Source organism: Cervus canadensis, chromosome 27 (assembly GCF_019320065.1).
Source record: "Cervus canadensis isolate Bull #8, Minnesota chromosome 27, ASM1932006v1, whole genome shotgun sequence".
In the NCBI taxonomy this organism is placed as follows: Eukaryota; Metazoa; Chordata; class Mammalia; order Artiodactyla; family Cervidae; genus Cervus; species Cervus canadensis.
In genome coordinates, this window is record NC_057412.1 from 1,062,841 (window position 1) to 1,080,062 (window position 17,222).

The following is a 17,222-nucleotide window of genomic DNA, read 5'->3' on the forward strand; positions in this document are numbered from 1 at the left end:
TGGCATCTGGTCCCATCACTTCATGGCAAATAGAAGGGGAAACAGTGGAAACAGTGGCAGACTTTATTTTTTGAGGCTCCAAAATCACTACAGATAGTGACTGCAGCCATGAAATTAAAAGACACTCCTTGGAAGGAAAGTTATGACCAACCTAGACAGCATATTAAAAAGCAGAGACATTACTTTGTCAATAAAGGTCCAGCTAGTCAAGGTTATGGTTTTTCCAATTGTCATGTACGGATGTGAGAGTTGGACTATAGAGAAAGCTGAGTACCAAAGAATTGATGCTTTTAAACTGTGGTGTTGGAGAAGACTCCTGAGAGTTCCTTGGACTGCAAGGAGATCCAACCAGTCCATCCTAAAGGAGATCAGTCCTGGGTGTTCACTGGAAGGACTGATGCTGAAGCTGAAACTGCAATACTTTGGCCACCTGATGTGAAGAGCTGACTCATTGGAAAAGACCCTGATGCTGGGAAAGATGAAGGCAGGAGGAGAAGGGGACGACAGAGGATGAGACGGTTGGATGGCATCACCGACTCCATGGACATGAGTTTGGATAAACTCTGGGAGTTGGTGATGGACAGGGAGGCCTGGAATGCTGCACTCCATGGGGTCACAAAGAGTCAGACACGACTGAGCGACTGAACTAACTGACTGATGCAGACGACACCACCCTTAGGACAGAAAGTGAAGAGGAACTAAAGAGTCTCTTGATGAAGGTCAAAGAGGAGAGTGAAAAAGCTGGCTTAAAACTCAACACTGAAAAAACTAAGATCATAGCATCTGGTCCCATCACTTCAAGGCAAATAGGTGAGGAAACAATGGCTACAGTGACAGATTTTATTTTCTTGGGTTCCAAAATCACTGTGGACAGTAACTGCAGTCATGAAATCAAAAGACACTTGCACCTTGGAAGAAAAACTATGACAAACTTAGACTGTGTATTAAAAAGCAAAGACATCACTTTGTCGACAAAGGTCCATATAGTCCAAGCTGTGGTTTCTCTAGTACTCATGTGTAGATGTGAGAGTTGGATCATGAAGAAGGCTGAGTGCCGAAGAATTGATGCTTTCAAATTGTGGTGCTGGAGAAGACTCTTGAGAGTCCACTGGACAGCAAGGAGATAAAACCAGACAATTCTACAAGAAACCAACTCTGAATATTCACTGGAAGGAGTGATGCTGAAGCTGAAGCTCCAATACTTTGGCCACCTGATGCAAAGAGCCGACTCACTGGAAAAGACCCTGATGCTGGGAAAGATTGTGGGCAGAAGAAGGGGACGACAGAGGATGAGATGGTTGGATGGCATCACTGACTCATGAAGATTAGTCTGAGCAGACTCCATGAGATAGTAAAGGACAGGGAAGCCTGGAGTGCTGCAGTCCATGGGGTCACAAAGAGCTGGACATGACTGAGTGACTAAACAACAACAACCACCCCTTATTAGAAAAATTTCTGGATAACATCATAAAATCCTTTGAGTCTTTCTGATGTAGACAACAGAATCTTTTTTTAAATTCACAGAGACCATGTAACTTAACTCTTACCTTTTATACATGAAGAAATAAGATCCAAGTAGGTAAATTGACCTCCAGCTGGTAAGTGGCAAGGCCAGGTTCTAAACTCCCCAGTCATTCCCCTTTCACCCTGCCCCTGCAGTCATTGCTGATTCTTTGAGCAGACAGTTTCAAGTTGACCTACGAAGCTGGACTTCAGAAGGTGAGCCAGGTTTTGTTTATAGCAGTGTTCCTTCACTACTGCTTTGATTTGCACACTAGTGGCATTTGGGGTGCTGGGGGATCCTTGGTCTAGGTTCTGTTTACCAAGAAGCAAAAGCCTGAGGCAGTGGAGAATGAAGTAATTATGGACTTATCAGTTGATGAGAACTTATCAATCAGTCGATGAGATAAAAGGAACAATGAAAACACTGTTTAGAAAGAAATACAGGTAAATAAAGCAAAGTCTGGAAAATCTTTGGCCCAATATCTAGAAACAATTTACATTTAGAACGGAGACCATATTTCACTAAATTAATTCTTATGTGTAAATACCTGTCAGGTGTCCACTCATGGTTTTGTCGTGACTATTGAAGAGCTGTCTATATTTCAGCCTGGATGACTGAGGAACAGCCCACTCAGCTGCAGGAGGGACGCTGTGGGAGGAAAGACAGGAAAAAAGGGTGAACAGCAAGGACTGCACAGTCCAGTTCTTTAAAAACTAAGAACTTTCTACAAAACTAGCTTTAACATTTTATTCCCTTTCTAATCACTATTTCAAAATTTTCCATCATGACTTTTTCATTTCTTAAGGTTACAACCCTTTCTCTGTATACAGATAAGCTCATTATTTTGAGCTTCCCATTATTTTGAGTAAACAGGACAGACCAAGTGGCTGGTTCAAGTTATACACACAATCAAACTAATTTAAAGGTTCTAGGAAAGGATGGAAAATCTCCTCGGAACTGAGGTGATCATAGTAACATCCAGTCTTCTTTTGGTTTAAAAAGCCATGTGGACAGCAAACAAAGGCAACTGCCTTTAAAGATATTCATTTTTTAAAAATGTTTAACAATCTTACACCAAAATACAAGATGGATTTCTTAATGAAAGGAAGTTATTTCCTTCTGAGAATTTACATGCCCACATGTGGAGTTTCTGAGAGAGAAAAGAACACTTCTCGGCAGTGCAGAAAGGAAGGGAAGGAGTTCTGCTTCTGACTGCGACCCAGGGCGGGTCTTTCTTGCCAATGTGTAGCGCCCCTGACCTCAGGAAACCCCTTACCAGCAGCCAGCTCGGGTGTAGATCTCCCTGGTGATCAGTTCCTTAGATCAGTTCCCACACAGTATCACACTGGTTGTACCCACCGTTTGTTAAGAGCTCGCTGTTTATATCAGGCAATTTAAACACGATGATTGAGCTGACAGTAAAAAAAAAAATGGCATTCCACTTCCAGGACAGATTACAACTAATACCCCATGTGCAATGTTCTTTCATTAAAAAAAAAATATCTATTTCTTACATATTAAAGTGAACTTTTAATCCTCATTTATGTCCTTTATCTGTGTCCTTATTCTTACTATGCACACTGCTTAAAGCACAGAAACTGCTCCCAAACACTTGAAAAGTACTTATAAAAATTTACCGTTTCAAGTTTTATGTATTTCTCAGTAAAATCATTTACCAAGGTCTATTCTGCTATGCCTATTTCTGCAACAAACCTCTCATTTTAAACTAATATTTTGCAGATTCCAACTCTTCCCAATTTGTCAAGAAGCCAATATCTCTCCCCTCCACCCCAGGAATGTAGGATATAAAACACAAAGTGCCCAAGACAACACTTATCAAATCATAGTTTTCTGCCTAATTCCTGAGAATGTAAACAGGCCTAAAATGGCATTATCCAAAAAGTTAGATGCCATATCACACAAACTTTCTAGAAACTTAAGATACTGAAGGGCAACTATTAAAAAAATAAAAAACAGAAAAACCCAAAACAGTGTTTTCATAACCAAGCAGGACGCTGTAGAGTCTTCCTCGGACAGACTTCGCCCCTCATGTCCTCTGCCTCGCTCTCTCTTTTTCCCCCTGCCTGTCTCTTGTTGGTAGGAAAGCTGTGGTCTCCCAGGCCTCACCTGAGTCACAAAGTCTGGCTCAAGAATTAATGATTGAAAGGATGTGAACATGTAGTGGCAAAAGTCGCGGTTGGGCCAGAACTGCTAACAATTTAAACAGCAAATGTGCCATATGGCAGTCATAGAATCCTTAGTTGCTCCCTGAAGTACCTAGATAACAGGGTCTGAGGCATATTCCTGACTTGTTTTACAGATGCTAGAACTCCACCAAAGGGAAGCTGGAAGCTCAGGATTAGTAACATCAACCCCTGTTGCTGTTGTTGCTATTCAGTCGCTAAGTGGTGCCTGACTCTTTGTGACCCCATGGACTGCAGGCACGTCATTCCCCTGTCCTTCACTAGCTCCCCAAGTTTGCTCAGATTCATGTCTGTTGAGTCAGTGATGCTATCCAACAACCTCATCCTCTGCCACTCCCGTCTCCTTTTGCCCTCAACCTTTCCCAGCATCAGGGTCTTTTCCAATGTGTGGCTCTTCACATCATGTGGCCAAAATATCTGAGCTTCAGCTTCGGCATCAACCCCTGTGGTATTGCCCTGGTACCTCCCCATCAATTAGAGAGGTGTGCAGAAGCTGATCAAACACTCTGTGACTCCCTTCCTTCACCTGGCCTTTAAAAATGCTCCCTTGTTGGGAGTTTGGGGTTTCTGAGCGTTAGCTTCCCCAGACTCCTTATCTGACGCCTTACAACCTGTATTCGACAGTTAACCCACATTACTAGAGCAAATTTTAAGAACATTTGCCGTAAAATCAGAAAGACCTCCGTTCAGCTCTTGGCCCTATCACTTATGAGTTACCTTGAGCAAGTCACTTACTCTCTGAGCCTCCTCATCTGTAACACAGAGACAATCACAGTCATCTTCTGGAGGAGATGGTGAGCATTAAAAGGGTTACTGTGCATAAAGCATTTGACACAGTGCTTTGCAGCTTATGGATTTTCTTTTTATTAATTTTTAAAAGTTAATGAATTTTTGAGTTATATTCAACATGCTCTTCTCTTTAAAGAGGAAACATGACTTGATTCACTTAGGAAAGATTCGTAAAGAGGACTGAAACAAGAAAAGATAAAATCATGTTCATCTACATCTTCTCATTTGAAAAGTTTTGAGACAGCTTATCAAGAGACTTAATTTTTCCCTTTAGTGCAGCATTATGCAAGGGGAAAATATGGGTAAAATAAAAATCTAAAAGATAATGGGAACCAAGACTGGCCAGAATACAAGGCAGCAGGTCAAGTAAGCTTTACTAAAATCGAGTCACAAATCCCATCAATAAGAGCTCTTCACTAACCTGAATAACTCACTTCATAAAAACTGATCTGAAGTTTTACTAACAATCCACACAGGCTTCATAAGATTATCTGAGATAAACTTAGAGCCAGTTTTGACTCTAAGTGTCATATAAAGTATTTTATTCATAAACTTTTTTATTTTACAGCCTGGTACTTCAGTAACTGTGTCACACAGGCTTAGCTGACCCGAGGCCTGTGGGATTGAACTGCTGTCCCTTTCGCTGGCAGGGGATTCTTAACCACTGGACACCAAGGGAGCCCCAATATAGAAACTTTCAAATGACTGACACAAAATAGCTAACCATGGGCTACTACATATTATCATCCTCTTGAAAAAAGAAAAAAAAAAAAGCTAAATTTTTTAAGGAAAAGTGGTGTTTCTGATTCTGTCATTACTACAACAAACAAATAATAAAATCTAGAACATTATCCAGAATTAAGACAAATATTAGCATGCTACAAAATAAAAGAAGATAAGTAAAGAACACATAGCTAATTCATTTTCAAATTTATGAGTCAATCAGACAACAGCTGCAACCAAACCGCCGTCTGAACACAAGCAGGCTCACCTGGCCACGTCGAACGACTGTGCCTTCTGCAGCTTCGTGTTCAGCTGCGAGCCTGGGCCAGATCTGCTGAAGGAAGAACTCTTTGGCAATGTGGCAGCTGTAAAAACAAATAAATGTGTAAAAACAAATAAATAAATAAATGTTGAATAATTTTAATTCTACAAAAATAAGTTTCTCTTTTACAAAAATTAAAATACATAGCCATCAAAATTTTTTGAGTCATCAAATAATTTCTAAGGCAGAAATTATTCCTCCCTTCTGACCATTCTAGACTTAAAAACAGTCATTCCCTCCTTGCTTCCTGCCCTCTAGCCAAAAATGCTTCACTTGTTCCTTCATAAAACCACCTTACTAGGTAGTAATGTTTATGTCCACAAGTTGGGCTCTTCATTTAACATTTAGTATCACATTTTATAGTATCTGTTCCTACAGTTGAAGAAGCAATAGCTTAAATAGATAGCTGGCATATTCTTAACTGCACTGAAGCAGCTGAAGTATCAGTTCCAGATGTCAGAGCCGAGAAGTCACAGACCTGTCTCGGCCAGATGACACGTGATGCCAAGGAGGGCCAGCTTTTGAGTCTGAGTCTCATTCAGGCTAAGTGTCAGGAGAAAAACTCTGAACCTTAACCAACATTTCCCCCAACCTTGCCCAGAGTCTTGCAACAATCGCCATTTGACACAAAAGAAAACAAGACACAAGGCAGGGATTCACTGCTACCACTGGAAAAATAATCGCAAGCACTTTTTTAATTGCCATCTCACCTACAGTCATGGTCACTTAAGAAAGACAAGCTACCTGAACAAGAACACCTTAAAAGGTCCATTTAGATTCTATGACTATAACATAGAGACACATCTTGACAGATGTAGTAAATCTAGGAGCGTAGGTAGATTCACATATTAGGCTCAAACCCACACTGTCAATCATGACTGAATGTACTCAGACTTATCTAAGTACTTAAAAGAAAAAACAAGAAAAAAATTTACATATTGATATGAACCCACTCAGATTTGTTAGACTAAGGCTATCTACATCTACACTGTATGCTTTTCTCTGTTGTCACTGTTTAGTTGCTAAGTCATGTCCAACTCTTTTGCGAGTCCATGACCTGTAGACCACCAGGTTCCTCTGTCTGTGGGATTTTCCAGGCAAGAACACTGCAGTGGGTTGCCATTTCCTCCTAAAGGGGATCTTCCCGACCCAGGGGTCAAACTTGAGTCTCCTATAGGCAGGTGGACTCTTTACCACTAAGCCACCTTTTCTTTAAAGGGAAGAAAGACTTTGAATAAAGTCTCAAAATGAAATTAGCTAAGTCAGACACTTTGTAATCCTTTGTTCAAGTAAGCAAGCATGGAACACTATAACCTTAATATAGTCATTCATTAGGTTTCCTTCTCCCTCTATGCCTGATTCACTACACCTCTTCAAAAAAAAAAAAAAAAGCCAATGTTCTTTTTTATCTCCCACATAATTCTACTCCTAAGGGATTGGCTTGTTTATTAGCAGTTCATGGCAGCTGAAGAAAAGCAGTAAGTGATACATGGAACTAAAAAGTGCTCAAAGGCTGTTCAAACTTGAGCTGTTCTCATCAAGCCCCTGAAAGGAAATCACACTGTTAGTGTCGGCTGCTGAGTTCACCTTTGTGCACAGCGGCAGCCAAGGGTGTGTAATTTCACGCCCTCTCTCTAGACTGGCTCTTCCCCAACATGAGACAATAAATGAAAAAAAAAAAAGATGATTTCTTATGGAATAAAATACTATGTAAATATAATCTGAGTGTGAAAACAGAAGACTTATACATATAGAACTTCAGCCTGTGGCTTTAGCAGGTCACGTACCAGGATGAGCAAACGCAGGCAGAGGCTGTATGACCGGGGGCGCCCCGTTAGCCAGGGGGGGCACCCCTGCTGCAGGAACAGATGATACTAGGGGGGGAGACATCCCGACAACGGGAATGGAACCCATTGGCACAGGAGCAACGGCGGTCAGCGGCGGCATGCTGGCGATACCTCCCATACCTATGAAGGGAAAATCCCAACAAAATTCACATGGAACCACATTTCAGCATTCCACAATAATTAATCCAGGAATGCATGGAGAGGAAACCCTTTTCTGGTTGTAATATACTCCCATTTAAAATTTGAATTCAGATTAATCCTTTTGAAAAGTATTAAACATTGTCAATGATCAGATGGAAAGGGCTCAAGACCCTGGCTTAAAGAGAGATCTACTGGCCAGTGTTCACCAAAAAGAATAATAACCACAGTGGACTGAAAGCCACCAAAGAGAAATCAATTCATAAATTCACAATGAAGTGCTTTTTGTAAAAAATCCTAACTGGTCACCACAGGAAATCAATTTATTTTGAAATCTAGTAAATAAAGGCAGAAAATAAACAATTAATCCACCTTCCCTTTACATATTGAACCTCTGAGGAATCAAACATTTGATGAGATTGTTTCTGTTTATAAAAGTATTCTAACAAAAAAAAAAAAAAACAAATGATAGAACTAAACTAAATGTCTCTATTCTTTTTCTTTTTTCTATCCTAACTTGTGATACTATGACATTATAAGAAATATAGATCTGACCTTTGCCCCGGGTCCTTATTCTTGACAGAGCTCTGACGTGCATGTGAAGTTACTCAGTCATGTCCAACTCTTTGCGACCATGGACTGTAACCCACCAGGCTCCTCTGTCCAGGGATTCTCCAGGAAAGAATACTAGAGTGGGTTGCCACGTCCTTCTCCAGGGGATCTTCCCGACCCAGGAGTCGAACTGGCATCTCCTACATTGCAGGCGAATTCTTTACCACTGAGCCATTGGGAAAGCCAGAAGAACTCCTAAAATCCTTTTAATTTCCTGACTGATAGGAACATCTTCTGCCAAAATATTTGGTTTTAGTCCCTGGCTCATGACACAAGAGCTTTGAAGATCCTTGGAATCTCTGGAGTGGGAAGACTGTCATCTTGTTTGATGAGACATCAGGGGAGAATAGACGGGGGAAAGTAAGCTAATCAAAGGCTGATGATTTCATCAATGAAGCCTCTGTTATGAAACTCCCGTAACAACTCCTACATGATGGACCTCATTTCTGTACTGTAGTGGTTATCACATTCGCCTCACAACTCCTACACAACAAGGTCTGGAAAACTTCCAGGCTGGTGGACACTTCCAGGTCCTAGATAACAGAATCAGGACCCTTTGGGACCTGGCCCTACATACCTCTCCATCTTCCTGTTCATCTGTACCCTTTATAATATCCTTTATAGAAAACCCGCAAAATTAAATACAAGTTTCCCCAAGTTTTGCGAGCTATTCTAGCAAGTTAAAAAAGCAGGAGAAGAGTTTGCAGGAGCCTCTGACTCGAGTCAATCTTAGAGGATATCAACCCTGAATACTCATTGGAAGGACTGATGCTGAAGCTGAAGCTCCAACACTTTGGCCACCTGATGCAAAGAACTGACTCATTGGAAAAGACCCTGATGCTGGGAAAGATTGAAGGCAGGAGAAGAGGGTAACAGAGGATGAGATGGTTGGATGGCATCATCGACTCAACGGACATGAGTTTGAGCAAACTCCAGGAGATAGTGAAGGACAGGGAAGCCTGGCGTGCTGCTGTCCAATGGGTTGCAGAGTAGGACATGACTGAGCAACTGAACAACAACAGACTCTGTAGTCAAGTCAGACAGTACTAGGGCCCAGTACCTGTGACTCAAGTCTAAAGTGAGGGCAGTCTTGTGGGACTGAGCCCTTAAGTCTGTGGAATCTGATGCTAAGGACCAGAGTGAGCATTAGAATTGAATTTAATTATAAGATATAAAGTCAGTGTCCGCAGAGTTAGAAAGTTGGTTGGTGTGGTTTTTCTGGATACAAAATTCTTGGCTGATTCCTTCCTTGAGAATCTTAAATATGTCACTGCATTTCCTTCTGGCAGGATGAAAAGTCAGAAGATGCTCTAATTTTCTTTCTTGTTAGCCATGGCTTTCTTTTTGCTTGTGCCCAAGTGACTTTTTGTTTTACTAGAATGGATCTTAGTCTTGATCTGTCTAGGTCAGTATTCTTAGGCACATGCTATATTTGTTCAAATTTAGTTTCAAACCTGGCGTGTCAAGAAAGCTGTCTTGAACTAGCTTTTCTCATTTCCCTTCGCTTGCTCTGGTTTTCTTCTTCAGAGGCCCTAACTAACGAGTTAGTCAATTCTCTTCACCTGCATCATTTGGCACTCGTTCTCAAATTCTTTCTGTCTCTTTTGTCATTTCCTTTTAATGCTCGAAACTACCCTCTTTTTTTTTTTTTTTGCTTTCTGTTTCTCTTCAGTCCCTCCTGTGCTGCCTCTGGTTCACTCTTCATTTCTGAAACAACTTTTTCTTTTATGTCTTATTCTTTCCTGAGCAGTCACCTGATTTCTGGAGTTTTAAAAAATTCTGATCTATGCCAGTCGTTCATGACTTGCATCATTTTCTTAAGTGCCTCTCGGCTTGTTTTGAAATAGTAGGTCACTGGTGTGCGGTCACTGTCCATGTGGGTGTTGCTCGTCCCTTCGTCCTCTTTTTCTAATAATAACTGTGTGTGGGATTTGACCCTGCCTGATACCGCCTGTTGCTCCTTTTGATGCATGAGCCTGGCTTCCTGGGTGGGTTTGATCTCCTCCCCCACTGAGGTCTGGACCTTCTCATCCTCCTGTCTCTGTGTCCCTGCCCTGTTTAATCTTTATTCCGCTCCCAGTCATTCCTCCTTGGTGTGGGATCCAGTCATCAAAGGCAGCCTTGTCGGTCAGTGTGAAGAGTCCCTAGGGACCAGGTCCTGCAAGTCTTCCAATCCAGGAACAACCCTCATCATTATTCTCTTAACACCATGATTTGTCCATTTCAGTTACCTACTCAGCTTTTAAATTGTCCCTGCAACGATTTTTACCAAGTGACCGCCTCTTCTGAATGAATTGCATTTTCTGGATCAGTTCAGTTCAGTTCAGTCGCTCAGTCGTGTCCAACTCTCTGTGACCCCATGAATCGCAGCATGCCAGGCCTCCCCGTTCATCACCAACTCCCGGAGTCTTCCCAAACCCGTGCCCACTGAGTCGGTGATACCATCCAACCATCTCATCCTGTGTCATCCCCTTCTCCTCCTGCCCCCAATCCCTCCCAGCATCAGGGTCTTTTCCAATGAGTCAACTCTTTGCATAAGGTGGCCAAAGTACTGGAGTTTCAGCTTCAGCCTTAGTCCTTCCAATGAACACCCAGGACTGATCTCCTTTAGGATGGACTGGCTGGATCTCCTTGCAGCCCAAGGGACTCTCAAGAGTCTTCTGCAACACCACAGTTCAAAAGCATCAATTTTTCGGTGCTCAGCTTTCTTCACAGTCCAACTCTCACATTCATACATAACCACTGGAAAAACCATAGCCTTGACCAGACGGACCTTTGTTGGCAAAGTAATGTCTCTGCTTTTTAATATACCTCTAAACAAACACATCCCCCAGAAGCTAGGTTTTAGATGCCATCTCTCTTGATGGTGCTAAGTCTCATTTCATGAAATTTTCCACTCTCTCCTCAACCACTGAGATTTCCCCTCGACTCTAAAAACACGGGAGCCTTTCAAACCAACAACACACTATCCTTTAGCTGACACGCTCCCCCTCACGGTTAAACTCTCTGCCCTCCCAGGCCTCCAGGAGGCTTCTGTCTCTACCACTCCAAAGAAACTGCTCATCAAAGTGAAAGTGTAAGTCACTCAGTAGTGCCTGATTCTTCGCAACCCCAGGGACTGTAGCCAGTCAGGCTCCTCTGTCCATGGGATTTCCCAGGCAAGAATACTGAAGTGGGTTGCCATTCCTTTCTACAGGGCTGAACCTGAATTCCCCACCCAGGGATTGAACCCAAGTCTCCCGCATTGCAGGCAGATTCTTTACTGTCTGAGTCACTAGGGATGCCCAAGATCGGGCCCAAACCCATCTTATCAAATATCAAATCCAATCACTCTCATGTCCTACTCTTACTCAGTCCCTCAGAAGCAACTCTTCCCTGGTAGCTCAGCTAGTAAAGGATCCGCCTGCAGTACAGGGGACCCTGGTTAGATTACTGGGTAGGAAGATCCCCTGGAGAAGGGATAGGCTACCCACTCCAGTATTCTTGGGTTTCCTTGGTGGTTCATATGGTAAGGAATCTGCCTGCAATGCGAGAGACTTGGGTTCGATTCCTGGGTTGGGAAGATCCCCTGGATGAGGGCATGGCAACCCACTCCAGTATTCTTGCCTGGAGAATTGCCATGGACAGAGGAGCCTGGTGGGCTACAGTCCCTGGGGTCCCAAAGAGTCGGACACAACTGAGTGACTAAGCACAGCACAGAAGCAACTCAAACATGGAGCCCCTCCCCTTGAAACAAGGTGTGATCTTAGGTGTTCTGCCTACTCTAGCTACACTCTGCCAACCTAAACAAAGAGGGACACTGAATCACCAGAAGTTGAGCTTATGCAGAAACAGCAGAAGAATTGCAATTCTAATGTCTTTTCTTCCCCCTCTCTTCTCTCTTGGTTGGGAGGCATGTGGGATCTTAGTTCCCCAACCAGGGATCGAACCTGTGCTCCCTGAATTGGAAGTGCTGAGTCTTAACCACTGGACCACGAGGGAAGTCCCAAGAATTGCAGTTCTAGACATACCAACTGTAGTAAGCTATAAGTGAGTCCTTGGAGGGTTTGGGGTGAGCTGGATTTATGGGTAAGGATCAGAAAGGCGAGAGAACTCAATCAGAATCCAAGCAGCAAGTGCACTGGCTTGAGGAAGGGGAGAGACTCTTGGTGGAGGTTCATCAGTCAACAGATCAGTTTCAGGTTTCTGTAAATGCCTGATCAGTAGGACCTCTGTCCTTAAGTTTCATTTTCCTGAGGATTCATGCATGAGTTTCTCCACTGCATATCCTCCACAACTTTCTAAGATCCTGTATCCAGTCCCAGGGCTTTCAATGCCACCTGTACTCAAACTTACCAGCGCAGAGAATCCCTCCTGCGTTGCAGACATACAGATTTATCTGCCTCCCTAACATCTGGACTTGGAAATCAGCAAGATTCTTCAAACCTAATATGGTCAAAATCTGATTTACTTTTCCTCCACAATATGGGATATGATGAAACTAATGCTAAGCTATTTTCCACATTGATTATCACTGGCCAGATCTAAATTACCATTAATCTCTTGCCTATGGAAAAAGTCTCCTTACTGATGTCCTTGAGTTTACACTTGTCCCCTGTAATCCAGTCTTCAGATAACACAAATGACAAAACAACAACAACAACAAAAAAAAAGCCCACACAAAAAACCCAAAACCGGTCTTCAGATAACATAGATTATATTTTTGTAAATGTCTATCAACCATTCACACCCTGTTCAAAAGGTTTCAACTGAACTTACTTGGGAAAAAATGCTAGCTCTTTAGTGGTTTCAGAGGTAAAGAATCCGCCTGCAATGCGGGAGCCCTGGGTTTGATCCCTGTGTCAGGCAGATCCCCTGGAGGAGGAAATGGCAACCAACTCCGGTATTCTTGCCTGGAGAACCCCACGGACAGAGGAGCCTGGCGGGCTGCAGTCCATGGGGCCGCAAAGAACTGAATGTGACTAAGCGACTTTTAGTTCGCTTAGTGGTTATTAGGTCCCAAACCACCTGGCTCCTACTTTACCTCCCCGACCTGAAGCCCTAAGGACATCAGGTGCAAGTGTCTCATTACTTTTCCTCTGACACACCAGGCTTTGCCTTAGGACCTGTTGTTTTTGCCGGGAGGGTTCTCTTCCCCCATACCTAAGCCAGCTCAAAAGTTATCGCCTGGGTAAATTCTCCCTAACCACCTGGTTTCGGGGGAAATAACAATAACCTCAGATATGCAGGTGCACTTCTGTCATAGGCACCCTTATGGCAGAAAGAGAAGAGGAATTAAAGAGCCTTTTGATGAAGGTAAAAGAGGAGATAGAAAGAGCAGCTTTAAAACTCAACATTCAAAAAACAAAGATCATGGCATCTGGTCCCATCACTTCATGGCAAATAGATGGGGAAACAGTGGAAACAGTGGCAGACTTTATATTCTTGGACTCCAAAATCACTCTAGATTGCAGCCATGAAATTAAAAGACACTTGTTCCTTGGAAGTAAAGCTATGACAAACCTAGACAACATATTAAAAACCAGAGACATTACTATGCCTACAAAGGTCCATCCAGTCAAAGCTATGGTTTTTCCATCAGTCATGTATGGATGTCAGAGTTGGATCATAAAGAAGGCTGAGTGCTGAAGAATTGATGCCTTCAAACTGTGGTGCTGGAGAAGACCCTTGAGAGTCCCTTGGACTGCAAAGAGATCAAACCAGTCGATCGTAAAGGAAATCAAACCTGAGTATTCATTGGAAGGACTGATGCTGAAGCTGAAGCTCTAATACTTTGGCCAACTGATGCAAAAAGCCAACTCACTGGAAAAGACTCTGATGTTAGGAAAGATTGAAGGCAGGAGGAGAAAGAGATGACAGAGGATGAGATGGTTGGAGGGCATCACCGACTCACTGGACATGAGTTTGCGCAGACTCTGGGAGATGCTGCAGTCCATGGAGTCGCAAACAGATACAGCTGAGCAACTGAATAACCACCACCTGGTCCTCTCTGGGTCTCTCATGAGCACGTGTGTGCTAAGTTGCTCTAGCTGTCTCTGACTCTTTGCAACCCTATGGACTGTAACCTGCCAGGCTCCCTTGTTCATGGGATGCCCCAGGCAAGAATACTGAAATGGGTTGCCATGCCCTCCTCCAAGGGATCCTGACCCAGGGATGGGATGCAGGTGAGTTCTTTACCACTCCCGCCCCTGGGAAGCCCTGGGCCTCTGTCGTATCACCCTGTTTCACAGGACTGTTTGTCTATTTGTTTCTCCCCCTAGCTTGTGAACAAGTTCCATAGCAACTGGAGTCATGATGTCTTACTCACCACCCCCTTCCCAGCAACCAGGACACACAGTCGGGGCTTAAAGATATTGATTGGTTTGACCCAGTAAAACTGTGGACTCTGGCAAAAAAACAGAAACAATCACAACAACCTCTCCCTGAAACAGCTGAGTCCAGAGTCAAAGAAGAATGATGGCGTGTGCAAACACACTGAAGGGAGAAGGTACGAGGCATACTCATCGCAGAACGTCCTGGAATACGGCCGGGCACCCTTAAGCAAATCACAGTATCACTGCACCCCATTTTCCTCTTCTTAACAAAATGACTATTCAACCTCTATAGCCAGCCTAAATTCCATGGTGCATTAACATTTGCATTAACCTTGGGAGAGTGATATAGCCCCATGTCACTCTGATGATCTGGTGATAATGAAGGTGGGAAGAGAGAAGGAAAAGATGAAACCAAAGGTCTTGAGGACAACTGAGTTTAAAGAGCCTCTGCCTCCCTTTCAGAAACATGAAAGAAAGTGTTACTCGTGAGTCGTGTGTGACTCTGCAATTCCATGGGCTATAACCCTCCAGGCTCCATGGGATTCTCCAAGCAAGAATACTGGATTGGGTAGCCATTCCCTTCTCCAGAGAATCTTCCCAACCCAGGGACTGGACCTGGGTCTCCCACACTGCAGGCAGACGCTTTATCCTCTCAGTCACCAGGGCAGCCCCTTGGAACATGCTTAGGTGTTCAACTCTTTTTTTTTTTTTTTAAGGTGTTCAGCTTCTTGGCATCTCAGTTCTCTCCTTCGTGTGAGAGGATCAACAATCCGCTGCACACTTTCAGGGTTACTGTTGTGACCAAAGAACACGCTACATGTGAAGACAGACCACAGGGCTAGAAAACCCATGGTCAGACAAAGCCTCATACTAATTAGAAAATGCCGATAATAGTAATAAGTTATGTTTTCAAGTAGCCGGAAGAATCATAAGAAAAAAATTACTTTGGCAAAGGCCAGATTTTTTAGTAAACTTGTGCAAAAGTGGGGATTGGAAGGAACCATGTACTTTTAACTTCTCTTTATAGTCTGTTATTCCCTCATGATTAATCCTCTAGAAAAAAGTTTACTGAGAAGGTCGGTGTGACAAGAACAATGGGAGGAAAGGCCGTGGAGAAGCCAAGGAGAAGAGCTAAGGTTTGAGTGGCAGGAGGGCAGCTAAGAAATCCCAGCTTCCCAGGGACCTCCTTTAGGGTTCAGTGGTTAAGATTCCAACACTTCCACTGCAAGGGGCATGGGTTCGATCCCTGGTCAGGGAACTAAGATTCTATATACTGCAAGGCATGGCCAAAAACATTTTAAAAATATTTTTAAGTTAAAAAAAAAATCCTGCACATGTATACATGTGGCTGATTCATGTTGATGTTCGGCAGAAACCAACAATATTCTGTAAAGCAATTATCCTTCAATTAAAAAAAAAAAATCCTGGCTTCCTTTAGAGGCTGGGCAGGTTATTTAACTGACTGTAAAACCCTCTGTACAATGATGGCACTGCTCCTGAAAATAAATCAGCAATATCCCTAGAGCTGAAATTCCTACAGCAGAATGGAATAAGAGAAGACATATCACATGTCAGAGGAAGAATTACCGACACCTGGGTTTGAGGGAAAAAGGGGAAATGGGATGCCTGTGGTTATCTGACCCTTTCTCCACGCCAAGGTTTCTTCTTGCAGCCTCGGAATGGAGGCCAAAGGCAAACCAAACACCCTTTAGTTGTTTTAGCTACAAGCACCGTCAGGGATTCGGAGTGACCACCCCTTTGAAATAAGCTGGTTAACAGAGGGCTCAGAACTGGGAATACATGGTGGAAGATGGCCAGGGAGGGCGCTGGTCCCTTGGAGCAGCCCATGGCCAATGCTCACCTCTGCCCTTCCACCCCAGCTCTCATGTGACTTTGAGTTTTTCCTCCTTCCCTTGGGTCACTATCCTATTGCCTAACCCAAAACATGGACCTTTCTCCTTATCATACCCAGACGTGTGGCACAAACTCACCAAAAGAAAGGCAATGCATAATGAACCTTTAATAGTGAATCTCTTAAGTACACCATTTATTTATCTCAGCTTATCATTCATTGTGGGCTTCCCAGGTGGCTCAGTGGTGAAGAACCCGCCTGCAGATACAGGAGACGCAGGAGATGCGGGTTTGATCCCTGGGTTGGGAAGATCCCTTGGAAGAGGAAATGGCAAACCACTCCAGTATTCTTGCCTGAAAAATCCCAAGGACAGAGGAGCCTGGCAGATTACAGTCCATGGGGTTTCAAAGAGTCAGACACGACTGAGTGACTGAACATGCACACATCATTAACTGTATCAGAGACAACCTGAATTACTATGATTGCCCCCTCCCAAACCTCCTTCACTTTATCACCTGTCATCAGATATATTAGGATGGAGAGAGAGAGGGAAACTCTATCCACCATTTTTCTGTTTTGTTTAAACTGTCTAAGAACTTTCCCAAGAATCACATGTTGGATCTTATTACTGTAATCTTTAAACCAAGCTAAATAATTAAAGCCTAGGGTGAGAACAAAGAAATCAGAACTGTTGGGGACTTCCCTCATGATCTAGCAGTTAAGACTCTGCTAGCTTCCACTTCCCTGGTGGCTCAATTGGTAAGACCTGGGTTCGATCCCTTGGTTGGAAAGATTCCCTGGAGCAAGGCATAGCAACCCACTCCAGAATTCTTGCTTAGAGAATCCCCATGGACAGCAGAGTTTGGCAGGCTGCAGTCCATGGGGTCACAAAGAGCTGGACACGACTGAGCGACTAA

General features: G+C 43.3%; 1 protein-coding gene across 9 annotated transcripts in view; it reads right to left on the reverse strand.

Moving 5' to 3' along the window:
- ITSN1 (intersectin 1) overlaps positions 1-17,222 on the reverse strand; it is a 251,838-nt gene that overhangs the window by 142,423 nt on the left and 92,193 nt on the right. For all 9 annotated transcript variants that reach the window (XM_043448750.1, XM_043448748.1, XM_043448749.1 and 6 more), the window contains exons 6-8: positions 7,330-7,509; positions 5,489-5,585; positions 2,052-2,152 (exon numbers count right to left, since the gene is read on the reverse strand). In XM_043448750.1, the coding sequence (XP_043304685.1) occupies positions 2,052-2,152; positions 5,489-5,585; positions 7,330-7,509 (378 nt within the window). The remainder of the gene's footprint in view (positions 1-2,051; positions 2,153-5,488; positions 5,586-7,329; positions 7,510-17,222) is intronic.